At 39.7% G+C, this 16,356-nt stretch overlaps 1 protein-coding gene across 1 annotated transcript in view; it reads left to right on the top strand.

The window, feature by feature from the left end:
- The window catches only part of LOC124623147 (cytochrome P450 6a2-like), a 128,747-nt gene that overhangs the window by 81,440 nt on the left and 30,951 nt on the right, over positions 1 to 16,356 (top strand). Inside the window, exon 4 of the mRNA XM_047148938.1 lies at positions 11,767 to 12,003. Coding sequence (XP_047004894.1) covers positions 11,767 to 12,003 — 237 coding nt within the window. The remainder of the gene's footprint in view (positions 1 to 11,766; positions 12,004 to 16,356) is intronic.

The raw sequence follows: 16,356 nt of genomic DNA, 5'->3' as shown, positions 1-16,356 counted from the left end.
GTTCCTTGAACTTAATCTCAAACGATCTGCCTGTCTGGCCTATGTAGAAGCAGTCACAGTCCAAACATTCAATTTTGTACACACTTGTGTGATTAAGTGGGTTTCCTGTGCCGATGTTGTGGGGTAACTTCTGTCCAATCTTGTTGTCTGTTGTAAAGGATATGCTTATGCCTTTCCGTTTGAAGACATTAGCAATCTGGTACGAAATGTTACCCAGAAAGGGGATTGTATGCAAGACATTATTTTCTTTTTGTTTTTTGTGTTGTGATTGCGTTGCCATTATTGAGTGTTTTAGACTGTCTATTATGGGGTTGTTATAGCCATTTTCGATAGCTGTTTGTTTTATTATTTCAATTTCTTGACCACGTTTAACTTCTGAGAGTGGTAGTTGGATAGCTCTATTAATCATGTACCAGTATGCTGCCATTTTGTGTGCTGCAGGGTGGCAAGAGGAGTTGTGGATTGTAGTATGTGTTGTGGTAGGCTTCTGATAAATTTCAAACCGATGTCTGATATTCTTTATTGTAATGGTAAGGTCTAGGAAATTTATACTGTCTTCTTTTTGGTGTTCAACTGTGAATTTTATGCTTTCATGGGAGTTGTTGAAAAACTGATTCAACTCACTGTTGTCATCTTTAGTGCCTTTTTGTTTTTTGTGTTGTGATTGCTTTGCCATTATTGAGTGTTTTAGACTGTCTATTATGGGGTTGTTATAGCCATTTTCAATAGCTGTTTGTTTTATTATTTCAATTTCTTGACCACGTTAAACTTCTGAGAGTGGTAGTTGGATAGCTCTATTAATCATGTACCGGTATGCTGCCATTTTGTGTGCTGCAGGGTGGCAAGAGGAGTTGTGGATTGTAGTATGTGTTGTGGTAGGCTTCTGATAAATTTCAAACTCTTATTCTTTATTGTAATGGTAAGGTCTAGGAAATTTATACTGTCATCTTTTTGGTGTTCAACTGTGAATTTTATGCTTTCATGGGAGTTGTTGAAAAACTGATTCATCTCACTGTTGTCATCTTTAGTGCCTTTCATTAAAATTGTGATATCATCTACATATCTATAGTAGTAGATGATATTTTTGAGGTGGTGGTGATTGGAATTCAAGATTTATTATCTAGGTTACTTATAAATATTTCTGCTAACAATCCGGAAAGATTTGAGCCCATTGCCAGACCATCTGTTTGTTTGTAGATTTTATTGTTAAATTTAAAATAGTTGTGTGAAAGAGTGAATTCAAGCAGGTCCATTAGTTCTTTACTGTGGGGTGAAGGGATTTTTTTGTGTTGATGTAGGTTGGCATTGATTGTTTGTTGTGTGGGATCTATTGGCACAGATGAATAAAGGTTTTGCATGTCGAATGAGGCAAGTGTGGCTCCATCAGGTACTTGTATGTTTTTGACATATTGTGTGAATTCTGTTGTGTTTTTAAGTGTTCTCTCATTATTGAATGTGTATGCTTGTTTGAGAATTCTGAAGAGTATTTTATTGAGCTTGAATGTTGGGCTGTTCCTACAGTTCACTGTGGGTCTGATGGGGGTCCCATCTTTGTGTATCTTAGGTTGTGACCTAAGACAAGGTGCTTGTGCGCTCATTGTTACAATGTTTCTTGCTTCTTGGATGGTGAGTAGAAAGTTAATGTTGTTTGAAATGTGTTTAATCTCCTTTTGTATTCTGGCTGTTGGATCTTTATGTATTTCAGTTATGTTCTGGTTTGGAAGAAGTCTAAAGTTTTTTCTATGTATGTTGTTCTGTCCATTACAACAGTTGTGTTGCCCTTGTCAGCTTTTACAATTATTGCATTATTCATGTTTAATTTAGTCTTAATGGTACGTGTAAGGGCTTCTTCTCTTTTCTTGTATGCTGGGAATGGTTTTGCAATTTCCTTTTCAATGATTTCGTTAATTTTGTATCAGGCTGATATTCTGTCGGTTTGTTTCTTAAAGGCGATGGTCGAGATCTGTGTGACACAAGTGATGAGCTTCTCTTGGTTCTTTTGGTCCAGCGGAGCTTGAACATTGTGTTTTAAACCTTTGCAGAGTAGTGCCTCTTCTTCTGCCGTGAATATTATGTTCGTGTTGTTAAGGAAAGGTGTGTAGAATGTGTGCTTCTTTTGGCTGTTTTGGTTCGGTTTGGAAGGTAATTGTTGCTTTATAAGATTGGCCAGTTTTTTCTTCCGTGTAGCTTTCGTTTTCTGTACGATGAACTCGGTGTACTCTTTGACTTTTTTGGTTATGCAATCATATTCTAATCTATGAAGCAACTTTCCCAATTGTAATTCTGCATTATAAAGCTGTGTGTTGACCTTTTGTTTTTTATTATAAAGTTCTTTCAGTTCATTTTTCACCCAGAGTTTTCGTGCGATCTCCAGTGTTTTCTTCGCGGTTGTTGTGTTTGTTTTGATGTCAATCTTGACATAATTTGGGATGACGTTATTCTTGAGACAATTCCTATTGAAGTGTATGTGTTGTGTCGTCATTGCGACCTTTTCTGCACTGTTCTTGTACTCGAAAATAGCCTTGATTGCCTGACTGGGCAGATTAACTTTAAATGCGAACATTTTTAGGTTAGGCTTTACCGTGACTGTTATTGACATTAAATGAAACAACAAGTTTACTGTTACCAGTCACCGTTTTATTTTTTCCACGACGCGTTTCGAAGGTTTAAACCTCCATCATCGGCTGGATTTACATTAGTTAGTGTTACATATGTGTGTATGTTGTGTTACGATATTTGGAGGAACTTGTGGCACTGCCTAGTGGAGAAACAAGACACTATTTCAGAATATGGTTTTGGGTAACTTTTGACAAAAAATTAAACTGGTATTTAATGGTAAACTTTAATAAGTAAACTAAAGTACCTCCAGTGGTCACAGGTTCCTTTTTCTGTCGTAACACTTCACATGTATACTGCCACATTTGTAAACAAATATGGCGTCTGGAATCAGCTGGGTGGAAGGTTCGTACAGCAGAAGAGAAGACATAATCGCAAAGTTCAAAGAATATACATTGTAACAACATTATTACAGAATAATCGTTTAAACCATTTGGAGGTATTTGTTTTGAGGTGTCAAACATATGTGTGTGTACTTCAGGTGGTATATAAATCCTATTTTGGATTTATACACACACACACACACACACACACACACACACACACACACACACAAGTGAACATATCCTAATATTTACCATAAATATTGACAGCCGCCAAGAGTACAAGAGATTGGCCTCATTCACAGATAATTCATCACACCAACAGCTTGTAACCCCTGTCAGGTTAAAACTGTATGTACATCAACTACTGGCACAAATGTATATCTATCTGCATATTTTATAACATTAACCAGTTTATTACCCCAACCTTTAGGCTGCTAATATATGCAACATGTAATCTTAAGACTCCTTGAAATGTAAATGTTTGCTCTCATATAATCACTCCTTCCTCTCTCTCTCTCTCTCTCTCTCTCTCTCTTTCTTCAATGAGTGTCATCTATGTATGATTTTACTGCTGTAGCCAATATGACCATTGTAATTCTAGTCTGTAACATTTTGCCTAATTGTTATTAGCAAGTATGAAGTTTACACCATTTTAACATTTCACCTAATTGCATAAACGAGTACGAATGTATAGCTGTTTTAACCTTTCAAAATTGGATTTATATACCACCTGAAGTACACACCTCGAAACAAACACCTCCAAATGGTTTAAACGATTATTCTGTAATAATGTTGCTACAATGTATATTCTTTGCAATTTGCGATTATGTCTTCTCTTCTGCTGTACGAACCTTCCACCCAGCTGATTCCAGACGCCATATTTGTTTACAAATGTGGCAGTATACATGTGAAGTGTTATGACAGAAAAAGGAACCTGTGACCACTGGAGGTACTTTAGTTTACTTATTAAAGTTTACCATTAAATATCAGTTTAATTTTTTGTCAAAAGTTATCCAAAACGAAATTCTGAAATAGTGTCTTGTTTCTCCACTAGGCAGTGCCACAAGTTCCTCCAAATGTCGTAACACAACATACACACATATGTAACACTAACTAATGTAAATTTACCCGATGATGGAAGTTTAAACCTTCGAAACGCGTCGTGGAAAATATAAAACGGTGACTGGTAACAGTAAACTTGCTGTTTCCTTTAATGTCACTAACAGTCACAGTAAAGCCTAACCTAAAAATGTTCGCATTTAAAGTTAATCTGCCCAGTCAGGCAATCAAGGCTATTTTCGAGTACAAGAACAGTGCAGAAAAGGTCGCAATGACGACACAACACATACACTTCAATAGGAATTGTCTAAAGAATAACGTCATCCCAAATTATGTCAAGATTGACATCAAAACAAACACAACAACTGCGAAGAAAACACTGGAGATCGCACGAAAACTCTGGGTGAAAAATGAACTGAAAGAACTTTATAATAAAAAACAAAAGGTCAACACACAGCTTTATAATGCAGAATTACAATTGGGAAAGTTGCTTCATAGATTAGAATATGATTGCATAACCAAAAAAGTCAAAGAGTACACCGAGTTCATCGTACAGAAAACGAAAGCTACACAGAAGAAAAAACTGGCCAATCTTATAAATCAACAATTACCTGCCAAACCGAACCAAAACAGCCAAAAGAAGCACACATTCTACACATCTTTCCTCAACAACACGAACATAATATTCACGGCAGAAGAAGAGGCACTACTCTGCAAAGGCTTAAAACACAATGTTCAAGCTCCGCTGGACCAAAAGAACCAAGAGAAGCTCATCACTTGTGTCACACAGATCTCGACCATCGCCTTTAAGAAACAAACCGACAGAATATCAGCCTGCCACAAAATTAACGAAATCATTGAAAAGGAAATTGCAAAACCATTCCCAGCATACAAGAAAAGAGAAGAAGCCCTTACACGTACCATTAAGACTAAATTAAACATGAATAATGCAATAATTGTAAAAGCTGACAAGGGCAACACAACTGTTGTAATGGACAGAACAACATACATAGAAAAAACTTTAGACTTCTTCCAAACCAGAACATAACTGAAATACATAAAGATCCAACAGCCAGAATACAAAAGGAGATTAAACACATTTCAAACAACATTAACTTTCTACTCACCATCCAAGAAGCAAGAAACATTGTAACAATGAGCGCACAAGCACCTTGTCTTAGGTCACAACCTAAGATACACAAAGATGGGACCCCCATCAGACCCACAGTGAACTGTAGGAACAGCCCAACATTCAAGCTCAATAAAATACTCTTCAGAATTCTCAAACAAGCATACACATTCAATAATGAGAGAACACTTAAAAACACAACAGAGTTCACACAATATGTCAAAAACATACAAGTACCTGATGGAGCCACACTTGCCTCATTCGACATACAAAACCTTTATTCATCTGTGCCAATAGGTCCCACACTACAAATAATTAATGCCAACCTACATAAACACAAAAAAATCCCTTTACCTCACATTAAAGAACCAATGGACCGGCTTGAATTCACACTTTCACACAACTATTTTAAATTTAACAATAAAATCTACAAACAAACAGATGGTCTGGCAATGGGCTCAAATCTTTCCGGATTGTTAGCAGAAATATTTATAAGTAACCTAGATAAAAAATCTTGAATTCCAATCACCACCACCTCAAAAATATCATCTACTACTATAGACATGTAGATGATATCATAATTTTAATGAAAGGCACTAAAGATGACATCAGTGAGTTGAATCAGTTTTTCAACAACTCCCATGAAAGCATAAAATTCACAGTTGAACACCAAAAAGATGACAGTATAAATTTCCTAGACCTTACCATTACAATGAAGAATAACAGACATCAGTTTGAAATTTATCGGAAGCCTACCACAACACATACTACAATCCACAACTCCTCTTGCCACCCTGCAGCACACAAAATGGCAGCATACCGGTACATGATTAATAGAGCTATCCAACTACCACTCTCAGAAGTTAAACGTGGTCAAGAAATTGAAATAATAAAACAAACAGCTATTGAAAATGGCTATAACAACTCCATAATAGACGCTCTAAAACACTCAATAATGGCAAAGCAATCGCAACACAAAAAACAAAAAGAAAATAATGTCTTGCATACAATCCCCTTTCTGGGTAACATTTCGTACCAGATTGCTAATGTCTTCAAACGGAAAGGCATAAGCATATCCTTCACAACAGACAACAAGATTGGACAGAAGTTACCCCACAACATCGGCACACGAAACCCACTTAATCACACAGGTGTGTACAAAATTGAATGTTTGGACTGTGACTGCTTCTACATGGGCCAGACAGGCAGATCGTTTGAGATTAGGTTCAAGGAACACATGGCAGCACCAAAAAACAAACAAAAAATACCACACATCAGCAATAGCTACCCACCTACATGAAACAAAACACCATGTTAACAACACAAGTATTAGCATCCTACACATCCAACCAAATGGCAGAAAACTAGACATCCTTGAAACACTCCAAATATACAAACACCAAATGAAACAACCAGAATCCATCTTAAATGACAAAAATGACAATATTTACAATGATATCATCTCTGTTTTCACCAACTGCTTACACTCTTAAAATGCACACACACACACACACACACACACACACACACACACACATACACACGTGCACATATCCTAATATTTACCATAAATATTGACAGCCGCCAAGAGTACAAGAGATTGACCTCATTCACAGATAATTCATCACACCAACAGCTTGTACCCCCTGTCAGCTTAAAACTGTATGTACATCAACTACTGGCACAAATGTATATCTATGTGCGTATTTTATAACATTAACCAGTGTATTACCCCAACCTTTAGGCAGCTAATATATGCAACATGTAATCTTCAGACTCCTTGCCATGTAAATGTTTGCTCTCATATAATCACTCCTTCCTTTCTCTCTCTCTCTCTCTCTCTCTCTCTCTCTCTCTCTCTCTTTCTTCAAAGAGTGTCATCTATGTATGATTTAACTGCTGTTGCCAATATGACCATTGTAATTCTAGCCTGTAACATTTTACCTAATTGTTATTAGCAAGTATGAAGTTTAAGCCATTTTAACATTTCATCTGATTGAATAAACGAGTACGAATGTTTAGCTGTTTTAACCTTTAAAAATTGGATTTATATACCACCTGAAGTACACACACATATATTTGACGCCTCAAAACAAACACCTCCACATGGTTTAAACGATTATTCTGTAATAATGTTGTTACAATGTATATTCTTTGCACTTTGCGATTATGTCTTGTCTTTTGCTGTACGAACCTTGCACGATGCTGATTCCAGACGCCATATTTGTTTACAAATGTGGCAGTATACATGTGAAGTGTTACGACAGAAAAAGGAACCTGTGACCACTGGAGGTACTCTAGTTTACTTATTAAAGTTTACCATTAAATATCAGTTCAATTTTTTGTTAAAAGTTATCCAAAACCATATTCTGAAATAGTGTCTTGTTTCTCCACTAGGCAGTGCCACAAGTTCCTCCAAATGTCGTAACACAAGATACACACATATGTAACACTAACTAATGTTAATCCAGCCGATGATGGAGGTTTAAACCTTCGAAACGCGTCGTGGAAAAAATAAAACGGTGACTGGTAACAGTAAACTTGTTGTTTCATTTAATGTCTGAGATATCGTTTCTTGTAACCACATGAATTGTCTAAAAGTTGTTAATTCAGATATACATAGCGAAAACATTTAGTCGCTTTAAAATATTAGCTTCTGAAGTTTTAAAAATATTGAAAATACTGTTGTGTCTGTGGATGCATCTCGTTTATCTGAGTTCACAGATGTAGCCACAATTGCTTTATTATTTGACTAAGATTTAATAAGCGATCCAAGTGTCTCATCTTAAATAAAATCACCGCACTCTTCCGTGATGTCAGATGGCGGAAAACTAGAGTCTCTCCACCTCGACCGACGTGTCCTTTCTTCCCTTCCGTCTCTCCTGTTCCCAAGAGCACCTCTCCCCTACCAACACACCGAGGTCATAACACTTGAGCCAGTGGGTGCTCCAGCAGCTCCCCACCAAGTTACACACTTCGTACAACACTTCGACTTGCACACAAATCTACCATTATACCTACAGCAATGATTTTATAAGTAAAATACATATCGTGATCGACAGTTCATGTCATGTCTGCCAACAGCACTTGTTATAATTTTTTATTTGATATCTCATTAATGCCGAGATATTTGCGCTTCTAGCACACTATCATCAGCAGTTACCACAATTAATACATCGATTCACTAATAACGATCTGGTTCGACAGCCGTATACGTATAAACATAAGATGATAGAATATTTAACAACATTTCAGTTGTTAGACTATGGCTGTAGTTCAATGCCAGTAGTGGATACATAGCTTCTTGTGTGACATAAAATCATTTATCTCTCAGTAAGTGTAGACATTTGTGGTGGAATGAAGTGTTGGATTATAATTATATTTATGACTGCAGCTGGTAATTTTTGATGCAATGTACTGCGTCCTGTTAATGGACTCGGTGCTCTTGCATTTGGTGGATCAGTCATTTTGGCGTCATTTCAGGCTTTAAATGATTCAAAGTTCAATTAATTAGGCTTTATTGCTTCTTGAACACGTTGCAAAATGGCTGTCAGGTCTGTATTTAGTGTTAATATAATATTGTTGGAAGTGAACGTCTGTTTTTACTACAAGTTCTTCACACGAAGGCATCCAGAAGTCACCAATCCGACAAGAATGATTTTCACACTCTACATAGTCACACTGACCCGGCAGGTATCCACGAGTTACTCTCAAATGTTCCTTGATGTTCAACGGAACACGCCACGCTGAGCCTGAAGTACGGCAAGAGAGATCATACGCAAATTAGCTTCCAAACCAATTCACTCAGACTAACCTAACTAGGACCAAATCGTTCACAACTGACGTCGCTTGGTTGGCTGGTTCATTGGGGACAGAGGACGAGACAGCGAGGTCATTGGTTATATTGAATTAGGGAAGGATGGGGAAGGAAGTCGGCCGTCCCCTTTCAAAGGAATCATCCTGTCATTTGCCTGAAGCGATTTAGGGAAATTACGGAAGACCTAAATCAAGATGGCCGGACTCTGGTTTGACCCGTCGTCCTCCCAAATGCGAATCCTGTGCGCTTACCACTAAGCCACGACGTAGCTTGATATTTACGAAACGGTAACCGAAACAAATGCAAGATTTTCTTCATATTGATACAGATTTGTAAAGAGATCGTACAATGCTACGTTACATACCACAGCCTCGGGATTCTCCCAAGTCTCGTTAAGTTGCAGTCTTTTATTGTAAGCGCGTCCTTCTCGCACTTCCCGAACAGTAAGTGGGAGGGCTAGGCAGCAACAGAGGAACACGGTGGTCATTGAGTCAGGAAGACAACAGGGAGATAGCGGTACTGACTACACGTTGGAAGGTGACACAGGTGTTCCACTTGGTTTCCTTCCTGGTGCCTGGAGAATTCTTGTGGATGGAGTGCACAGACCGTGTCTTTGTCTTGGTACTATGTGTGCTGTACATAAGATTTCCCAAGTGAAACATGCCTGTTTAATTGACACTTCTCTGTTTTGTCGAAGTTTGCACTGATCTGACGGCATGTCCCGTCTGCTAGTATTTAATGTGGAATCTATATGTACTTCTGTACCGTTATTGCGTTTTGTGCCGCTTTTTGTCCAGCCTGCCTGTTACGGAAGAAGTTCCTTCCATTTCTTTTTTAAGATAATTTCACTGTATGGATTTTACCCATTGTGCGTACTTAATTCTTACTTTATGTATATTAACTCTCAAGATCATAGACATTTTCATGTGTATAAAGGTATTCTGGCTAGAGTTTAATTTTACTTTGTGGTAAAGTTTTGTTCTCAGTGAGGATTCAAACTTTTCATTATCGCTGATTCGATAGTCACCCAGGCATTCTACGGTACTCGACTAGAGCACTAAATCTCCAACTAGAATCCCAAAGGAAATATTCAGGACAATTTGGAATATCATGTGAACCATAGCTACCTAGTAGGTCTACGGCGTATAATCGTCATTTTCCACAGCTACTTATGGTACATGTTACGCGTTATTATGGCGGGTGGTTTAAATTTTTTGTCTGGTGCTTTTATTTGCCGTAAATGTGATAACGGTATGGCGGTTATGTGTCGTAAATGTGCACAGGAAAGTACACTGCTGGCCACCGTAAATGCAACACCCTGAAGAAAGCATCCGAATCAAGTGATATTTACACCATGGGTTTGCAGCGATGAGATATGCAACTGATTAGAATTTCAGCGCAGACGCACATCACGCGCGCCTGTGGCGCCACCTCATAGCGCCATTTAAGGCTTGGCGATTTCGACGAGTGTACGTTCGGCACGTGAGTTTACCTTGTGGTTGTTTCACAAGACGATCAGTTATGCCTCGTAGACAACAGCGAACATCGTTTGATCAAGTATCCGAGTTCGACAGAGGAAGGATAGTGGCTTACCGAGATTGTGGATTATCATACAGAGAAATCGCTAGTCGTGTTGGACGAAGCCAAACAACTGTAATGCGGATATGTGACCGTTGGATGCAGGAGGGTACGACGGACCGACGTTGTCGATCGCATTCACCTCGGTGCACCACTGCACGTGCTGATAGGCAAATTGTGCGCATGGCAGTGACGGATCGCTCAGTGACATCCCGAACCATAGCACAGCACATTGCGTCTGTAACGCATCATCCAGTGTCTGCGCGTACCATTCGACGCCGTTTACAGCAGAGTGGTCTGTCCGCAAGACGTCCATTGCTTCGTCTACCACTGACGCAGAACCACAGACGTCTCCGTCGCCAATGGTGTGATGACAGACGGATATGGACGGCAGAATGGAATGACGTTGTCTTTACTGACGAGGCACGCTTCTGTCTGCAGCACCACGATGGTCGGATTCGAGTGTGGAGAGACCGTGGAGAGAGAATGCTGGACAGCTGCATTATGCACCGCCACACTGGTCTTGCACCGGGTATTATGGTATGGGGCGATATTGGATATTACTCTCGCACGCCTCTAGTACGCATTGCCGGTACTTTAAATAGCCGGCGCTACATATCCGAGGTGCTGGAGCCAGTTGTCCTTCCTTACCTTCAGGGCTCGGCCACAGCCATATTTCAACAGGATAATGCGCGACCACACGTGGCACGCATTGTCCAAAGGTTCTTCGTCAATAACCAGATTGAATTGCTTCCCCGGCCGGCTCGCTCTCCGGATCTTTCGCCGATAGAAAACATGTGGTCCATGGTTATTCAACGAGTGACCCAGATTACATCCCCAGCTGCCACACCAGATGATTTTTGGCAACGTGTGGAAGCTGCTTGGGCTGCTGTACCCCAGGAACACATCCAACGTCTCTTTGACTCAATGCCGAGACGTGTGGCAGCGGTGATCTCCAACGATGGCGGCTACTCTGGCTACTGATTCTGGCAGGAACCACGTGTCACAGACGTCTGTAAACGTAATCATTTGATACTTGGTCAACATGTTATCTACAAAATAAATTTTGTTGTGCTGCCTCTTGTCTTTCTTGGTGTTGCATTTACGGTGGCCAGCAGTGTATTTTCTTACAAACCCTTTTTATCGATACTGCGCAAGGTTTAGCGTTGTGAAGTCCAAGCCTGCGGATATGTCCTTGCCTTGCGTAAGGTGTCGAACTATTTACTTGAATTCATCCTCAGGTACGATGGCCCTTCGTTTCCTTTACGGCGGCGTGCCGTTCCTGCAACGCTTCAAAGCCAAGTTCACGGGCGACGCCGTCTCCGACTTCTTCCTCGAGCTGGTGCGCCAGACAGTCGACGAGCGACTGGAGAAAGACATCAAGAGGAACGACTTCCTCGACCTGCTCATCCAGCTCCAGCAGAAGGGACACCTGGAGGGCGACGCCCACGCTCTGGTGCAGACCGACGAATCGATTGGTAAGCACTGTGAAACTTTGCTTGGTAGCAATTTATAGCTCAGTCTTCTCATAACGTTTTTCTGTTGAGAGCTACTGCATTAACAGCGAGAAGTGTTCAAGAAGTGCCAACCGTTCTACTTCAAAATGGTGGCGGATCCTTTATGGACTATCATCTCTGTACTTATGATCCATTTCATACATGCCAATCGATGTGGTGTCCCGTTCCACCTCTGGGGCGTCGAGAATGACGTGGTGTGGTCTGTGCCACAGTCAGACAGGGGTGTGTCATTCTGCAGTGTGCCTTACGGGTGCCATCTGAACCTTGCGTGGCTGCAGTCAAGACAAAATCCTGCGCCGAGGAGGAAGTACCACTACATTCCCGTCACTGATCTTGATGAAAGTTTGTATAGGTAACATTTACATACGTCTTAGCCCCAAGGTGAAAAACTCTAATTGTAATTGGTATGTGCACGACAGTGCACGGGCTAACATGTTCCAAAAAGCAGCTCACGGAAATGTAAGTTTCAAGGGGTCCTATCTCGGGTTCTATTGATCACACACATAATGACGCAAGTGTTTTGGGCATTACATGGCATAGCAACTATTTGTATACATATTGAAAGAACAGGCGATCTATAGTTATCCTGCAGCGCAGGGTCAAAATTTAAACATCACTTTCTCCAGCCGAGACAGATTGTACGAGTCTAGTGTTGATTCTGTTTTAAGTGTATTTCAAGGGTAGACATTAGACGGCTTATGAAAGCAGCATTTTTTTCACTGGCGGTTCCTGAGAAAACCCAGAAACACCACGATTTCTGTATACGAAAGGTACTAATTGAGGGGATTATCACTTTTATAAATTCTATTCGTGACTGATCGACGAAATTGTTACCATACGTTCTGAAGGCGATATTCCCGGGGCCCTTCGAATCTTTTTCCGATTTGATTATCCATTAGCGAAATCCAGAGATTCAAAGTTACCGCACATATGCAGAAGACCGCAAAAACCGAATTTTAGCCGTTTTTGCTCTCTGAGGCGCAATTATTTCAATGCGTAACCGTAGCAAACGGTTCAAACCTTCAATATATGTTCTTCAGACATTGAGTACAAATCCTTATCCGTTACCAAGATACACCAGAAAAACCAATATTGTTGGGTTTCATAAGTACCAATTGTGGGGATGGCATTTTCTGTAAATGCTATTCATGGCAAATCGTAGAACTTTATGCCATATGTTCTTGAAATGATATTGTCGTGGAATTTTGAAACATTTTTCGGTTCATTACTCGTTACCAGTGTCAAGAGGTACAAAAGTACCGCACTTACGAACTAAAAAAATTCAGATTAATATGCGGTCTGAGGCGTGAATGTAGTTTTAACTCTCATAGTGAAGCTATGGAAAGGGTTCTGAAGTCATCACACAACGTTTTTAGTCACAATATTTTCACCAATAGAACTTCATGATGCGCAGTCCCTGTGTAATGGGCACTTCGTATCTTTACAAATATGTGAAAACTGGTAATGCAGTGACAAAAAAGGGGTAAAAAGGTCTTAAAATGTCTTTAAAGAGCTGAACATAACTGCCAAAAGTAATGTAAAACTGTTACAAATTCAGTAAAATACTCCTAATAATATTTTTTCTCTTTTAAGAAAAAATCATAATTTGAGCCGTTTCAATCAATAGCGATCGGTAAGCAAAGTGTCCAGAAAAAATGGTAAGCAAAACATTTTGTGTTAGCCATATATTTATGAGTACTTATTTGTTGTTTATTTGTAGCAAAGTACAGAAATGTGTCTAATATACAAATAAACTGTCGAAATCCTAATGACAAAATGTTAAAATTTGTGTGAAATCCTATGGGACTTAACTGCTAAGGTCATCAGTTCCTAAGCTTACACACTACTTAATCTAAAGTATCCTAAGGACGAACACACACACCCATGCCCGAGGGAGGACTCGAACCTCCGGCGGGACCAGCCGCGCAGTGCATGACTGCAGCGCCTCAGACCGCTCTGCTCATCCCGCGCGGTTCTTAATGACATCTAGAACTCGTTTTATATAATCTGAAAACCCTATTGTAGCAGGGAGAAGAAGGGAATAAGCTGAAGAATGCTTCTATCAGAGAACAAAAGAGGCAAATGTGTTCCTGTCCAAGACCCTGACAGAAAATCGAGGAATCAGCTTCTTCACTTCCCATCTCGCCTTCCTCACCAAAATTTTTTGGATGTTAACATATTCGACCTTTTTTGTGCTGAAAGCAGAAAGACAGCGACGATGGAAGAGAGAGGAGGCAGTGCCAGTGGGAGAGAAAGAGAGCGGAGACAGTGATAGTGGTGGCAAGGGAGTGTGATAGTGAAATGAAAGGAAGATTGATGAGCACAACAGGGGTGGGATTCAAGGAGAAGAGAGAGCATTTATTGATGGTCAATGAGAGTTGGTGGCAGTAAAGGAGAAAGAGATGTGAATGGAGATAAAAGCAGTGGCGTGAAAAGAGAAAGTAGAGACTGGAAGACAGAAATACAGATGGGTGGAGACCATTCAGTCATTTCGGTGTCTGGTGCCTTCTAGACTTCAAAGTATAGGTGTAGGGAAGACCACATTTGGAAAGAAATTTAACCACGTGCATATAGATGAAAAACATGTTGGTCTCACCAGAATTTTTGAGCTGCTAAGATATAGTGGAGATAATGGTAGTCGGTAGGAAACATAAAAGTAGGCAGAGTAAGTGAGACAGGAGATAGTGGCAGTGGGATACGCCCGTAAGGAATGGGAGAAAAGGGAGATGATGGGATATACACGCATAGAGAGTGGCAGTGAGAGGGAGGTTCTCCATTGAAGGCTCAACTACAAAGAAAATCTGAGTAAAAGGATTTAGAATGTAATGTGTTAAAAGAGAGCGACAACATTCTCATGCCAACAGTTTTGGTGAAGATGGCAGGATTACTACTGAGGAAGCTGATTGCCCACTTTTTTGTCTGACTCATTTAAACTGGAAGATATTCGCCTCATTTCTACTTCGACTGGAGCATTTTTCCGCTCATAAATGAATAATTGTGTATTGCAAAGTTATAGCAAGAAGTTTCCGAAAAAGCTTCCAAAACCAAATGCTCTCACCCAGATATTTTATGTGAGTCGATTCGTAGATGTAAGACGCTCAAGCTACGCTGAAATTAAATTGTTGCAATACCGGTGCAAGGAAAAATATACTTTATGCACATTGGAAATCCTTCTCATTTCATTGTTATCAGTCGTTCAAACTCTATAAATGATTCGAATGGTTGAGCGAGTTTCCTGGCCTCCACATTTTCTACGTGTGAGGACAATCGGCTGTTTCAAGTCCTGCCTTTGGAGTTTTCTGGTAATTATTTCCTTTTTCTTTCGACGTTTGTGATTCGAGATCTGCCAGTAACTGTCATAGTTTCAGACGTATGGAATACTTCTGTCTTTACAAGAATGTTATAATGCCAATGGTTTGACCTGTGTGGTAGAGATTTTTTATGGTCTGGTTTCGAAGTGAGTGATTAAAGGACGTCTGTTGAATTCCGATCTAATCCCATTTCTGCGACTTCTGGTGCATTATTTGGAGTTCATTTATTGTCACTATTTGATATAGCTTATCTACTTTTCAGACTGCTTCGCGGGTAATGCGATGTCATAGTATGTGATAGGCAGTGGGAGTGAATTTAGTTTTGGAGAGATCTGCCTACAGATTCAACAATTAATTTCATTTACCATTTTGTTATCACTTTCTTTGAAACAGCATCGCATGGTAATTGGGATAGTCAGTACCCCTCCACGACGTATGTCTTCATCAATTTCAGAACAGCTATTTCAGTCTGCAGTGAAGTGAATCCTGTTATTAAACTACTTTAACATTAAAACTTGGACAAGACGAGCACAGAGAGCTCATGAAGTTAACCTTATGGAGGAACGTCAGTTTTTATTGCAGATATGATTCTTGTCTACCCGAGAATGAAATTTGTTACTAGTTATACCAGAGAGAGATTTCAAAGACAACTAATAAATTAGATGTGTTAGTTACCCCAAGTCTCTGAATGCGTTTACAGAAAAAATGTTTTAATTGGACACTAAATAATACCACCAGCCAGGGTCATCGTAATCACCAGAACACAGCTTCTATATCAGAGATGACAAAGAAATTCGTATCAACTTTCACTGTGTTATTTTCTTTTACATATGAGTGAATATTAAACCCTTACTGTTTTTTCCTTTAAGGCCTTCACCCTAAGTTAAGACTTGTATAAGCTGAGTTCTAAACACGAACTTTCACAAATTATTGTAGTGATTTACTTTTCCCCAAAGGAGAACTATTTTGGTTTATGCACTTTTAATTACACAGTCATATACTG

The sequence above is a fragment of the Schistocerca americana genome, chromosome 7 (assembly GCF_021461395.2).
Source record: "Schistocerca americana isolate TAMUIC-IGC-003095 chromosome 7, iqSchAmer2.1, whole genome shotgun sequence".
In the NCBI taxonomy this organism is placed as follows: domain Eukaryota; kingdom Metazoa; phylum Arthropoda; class Insecta; order Orthoptera; family Acrididae; genus Schistocerca; species Schistocerca americana.
This window is presented reverse-complemented; position numbering and strand designations above follow the sequence as displayed.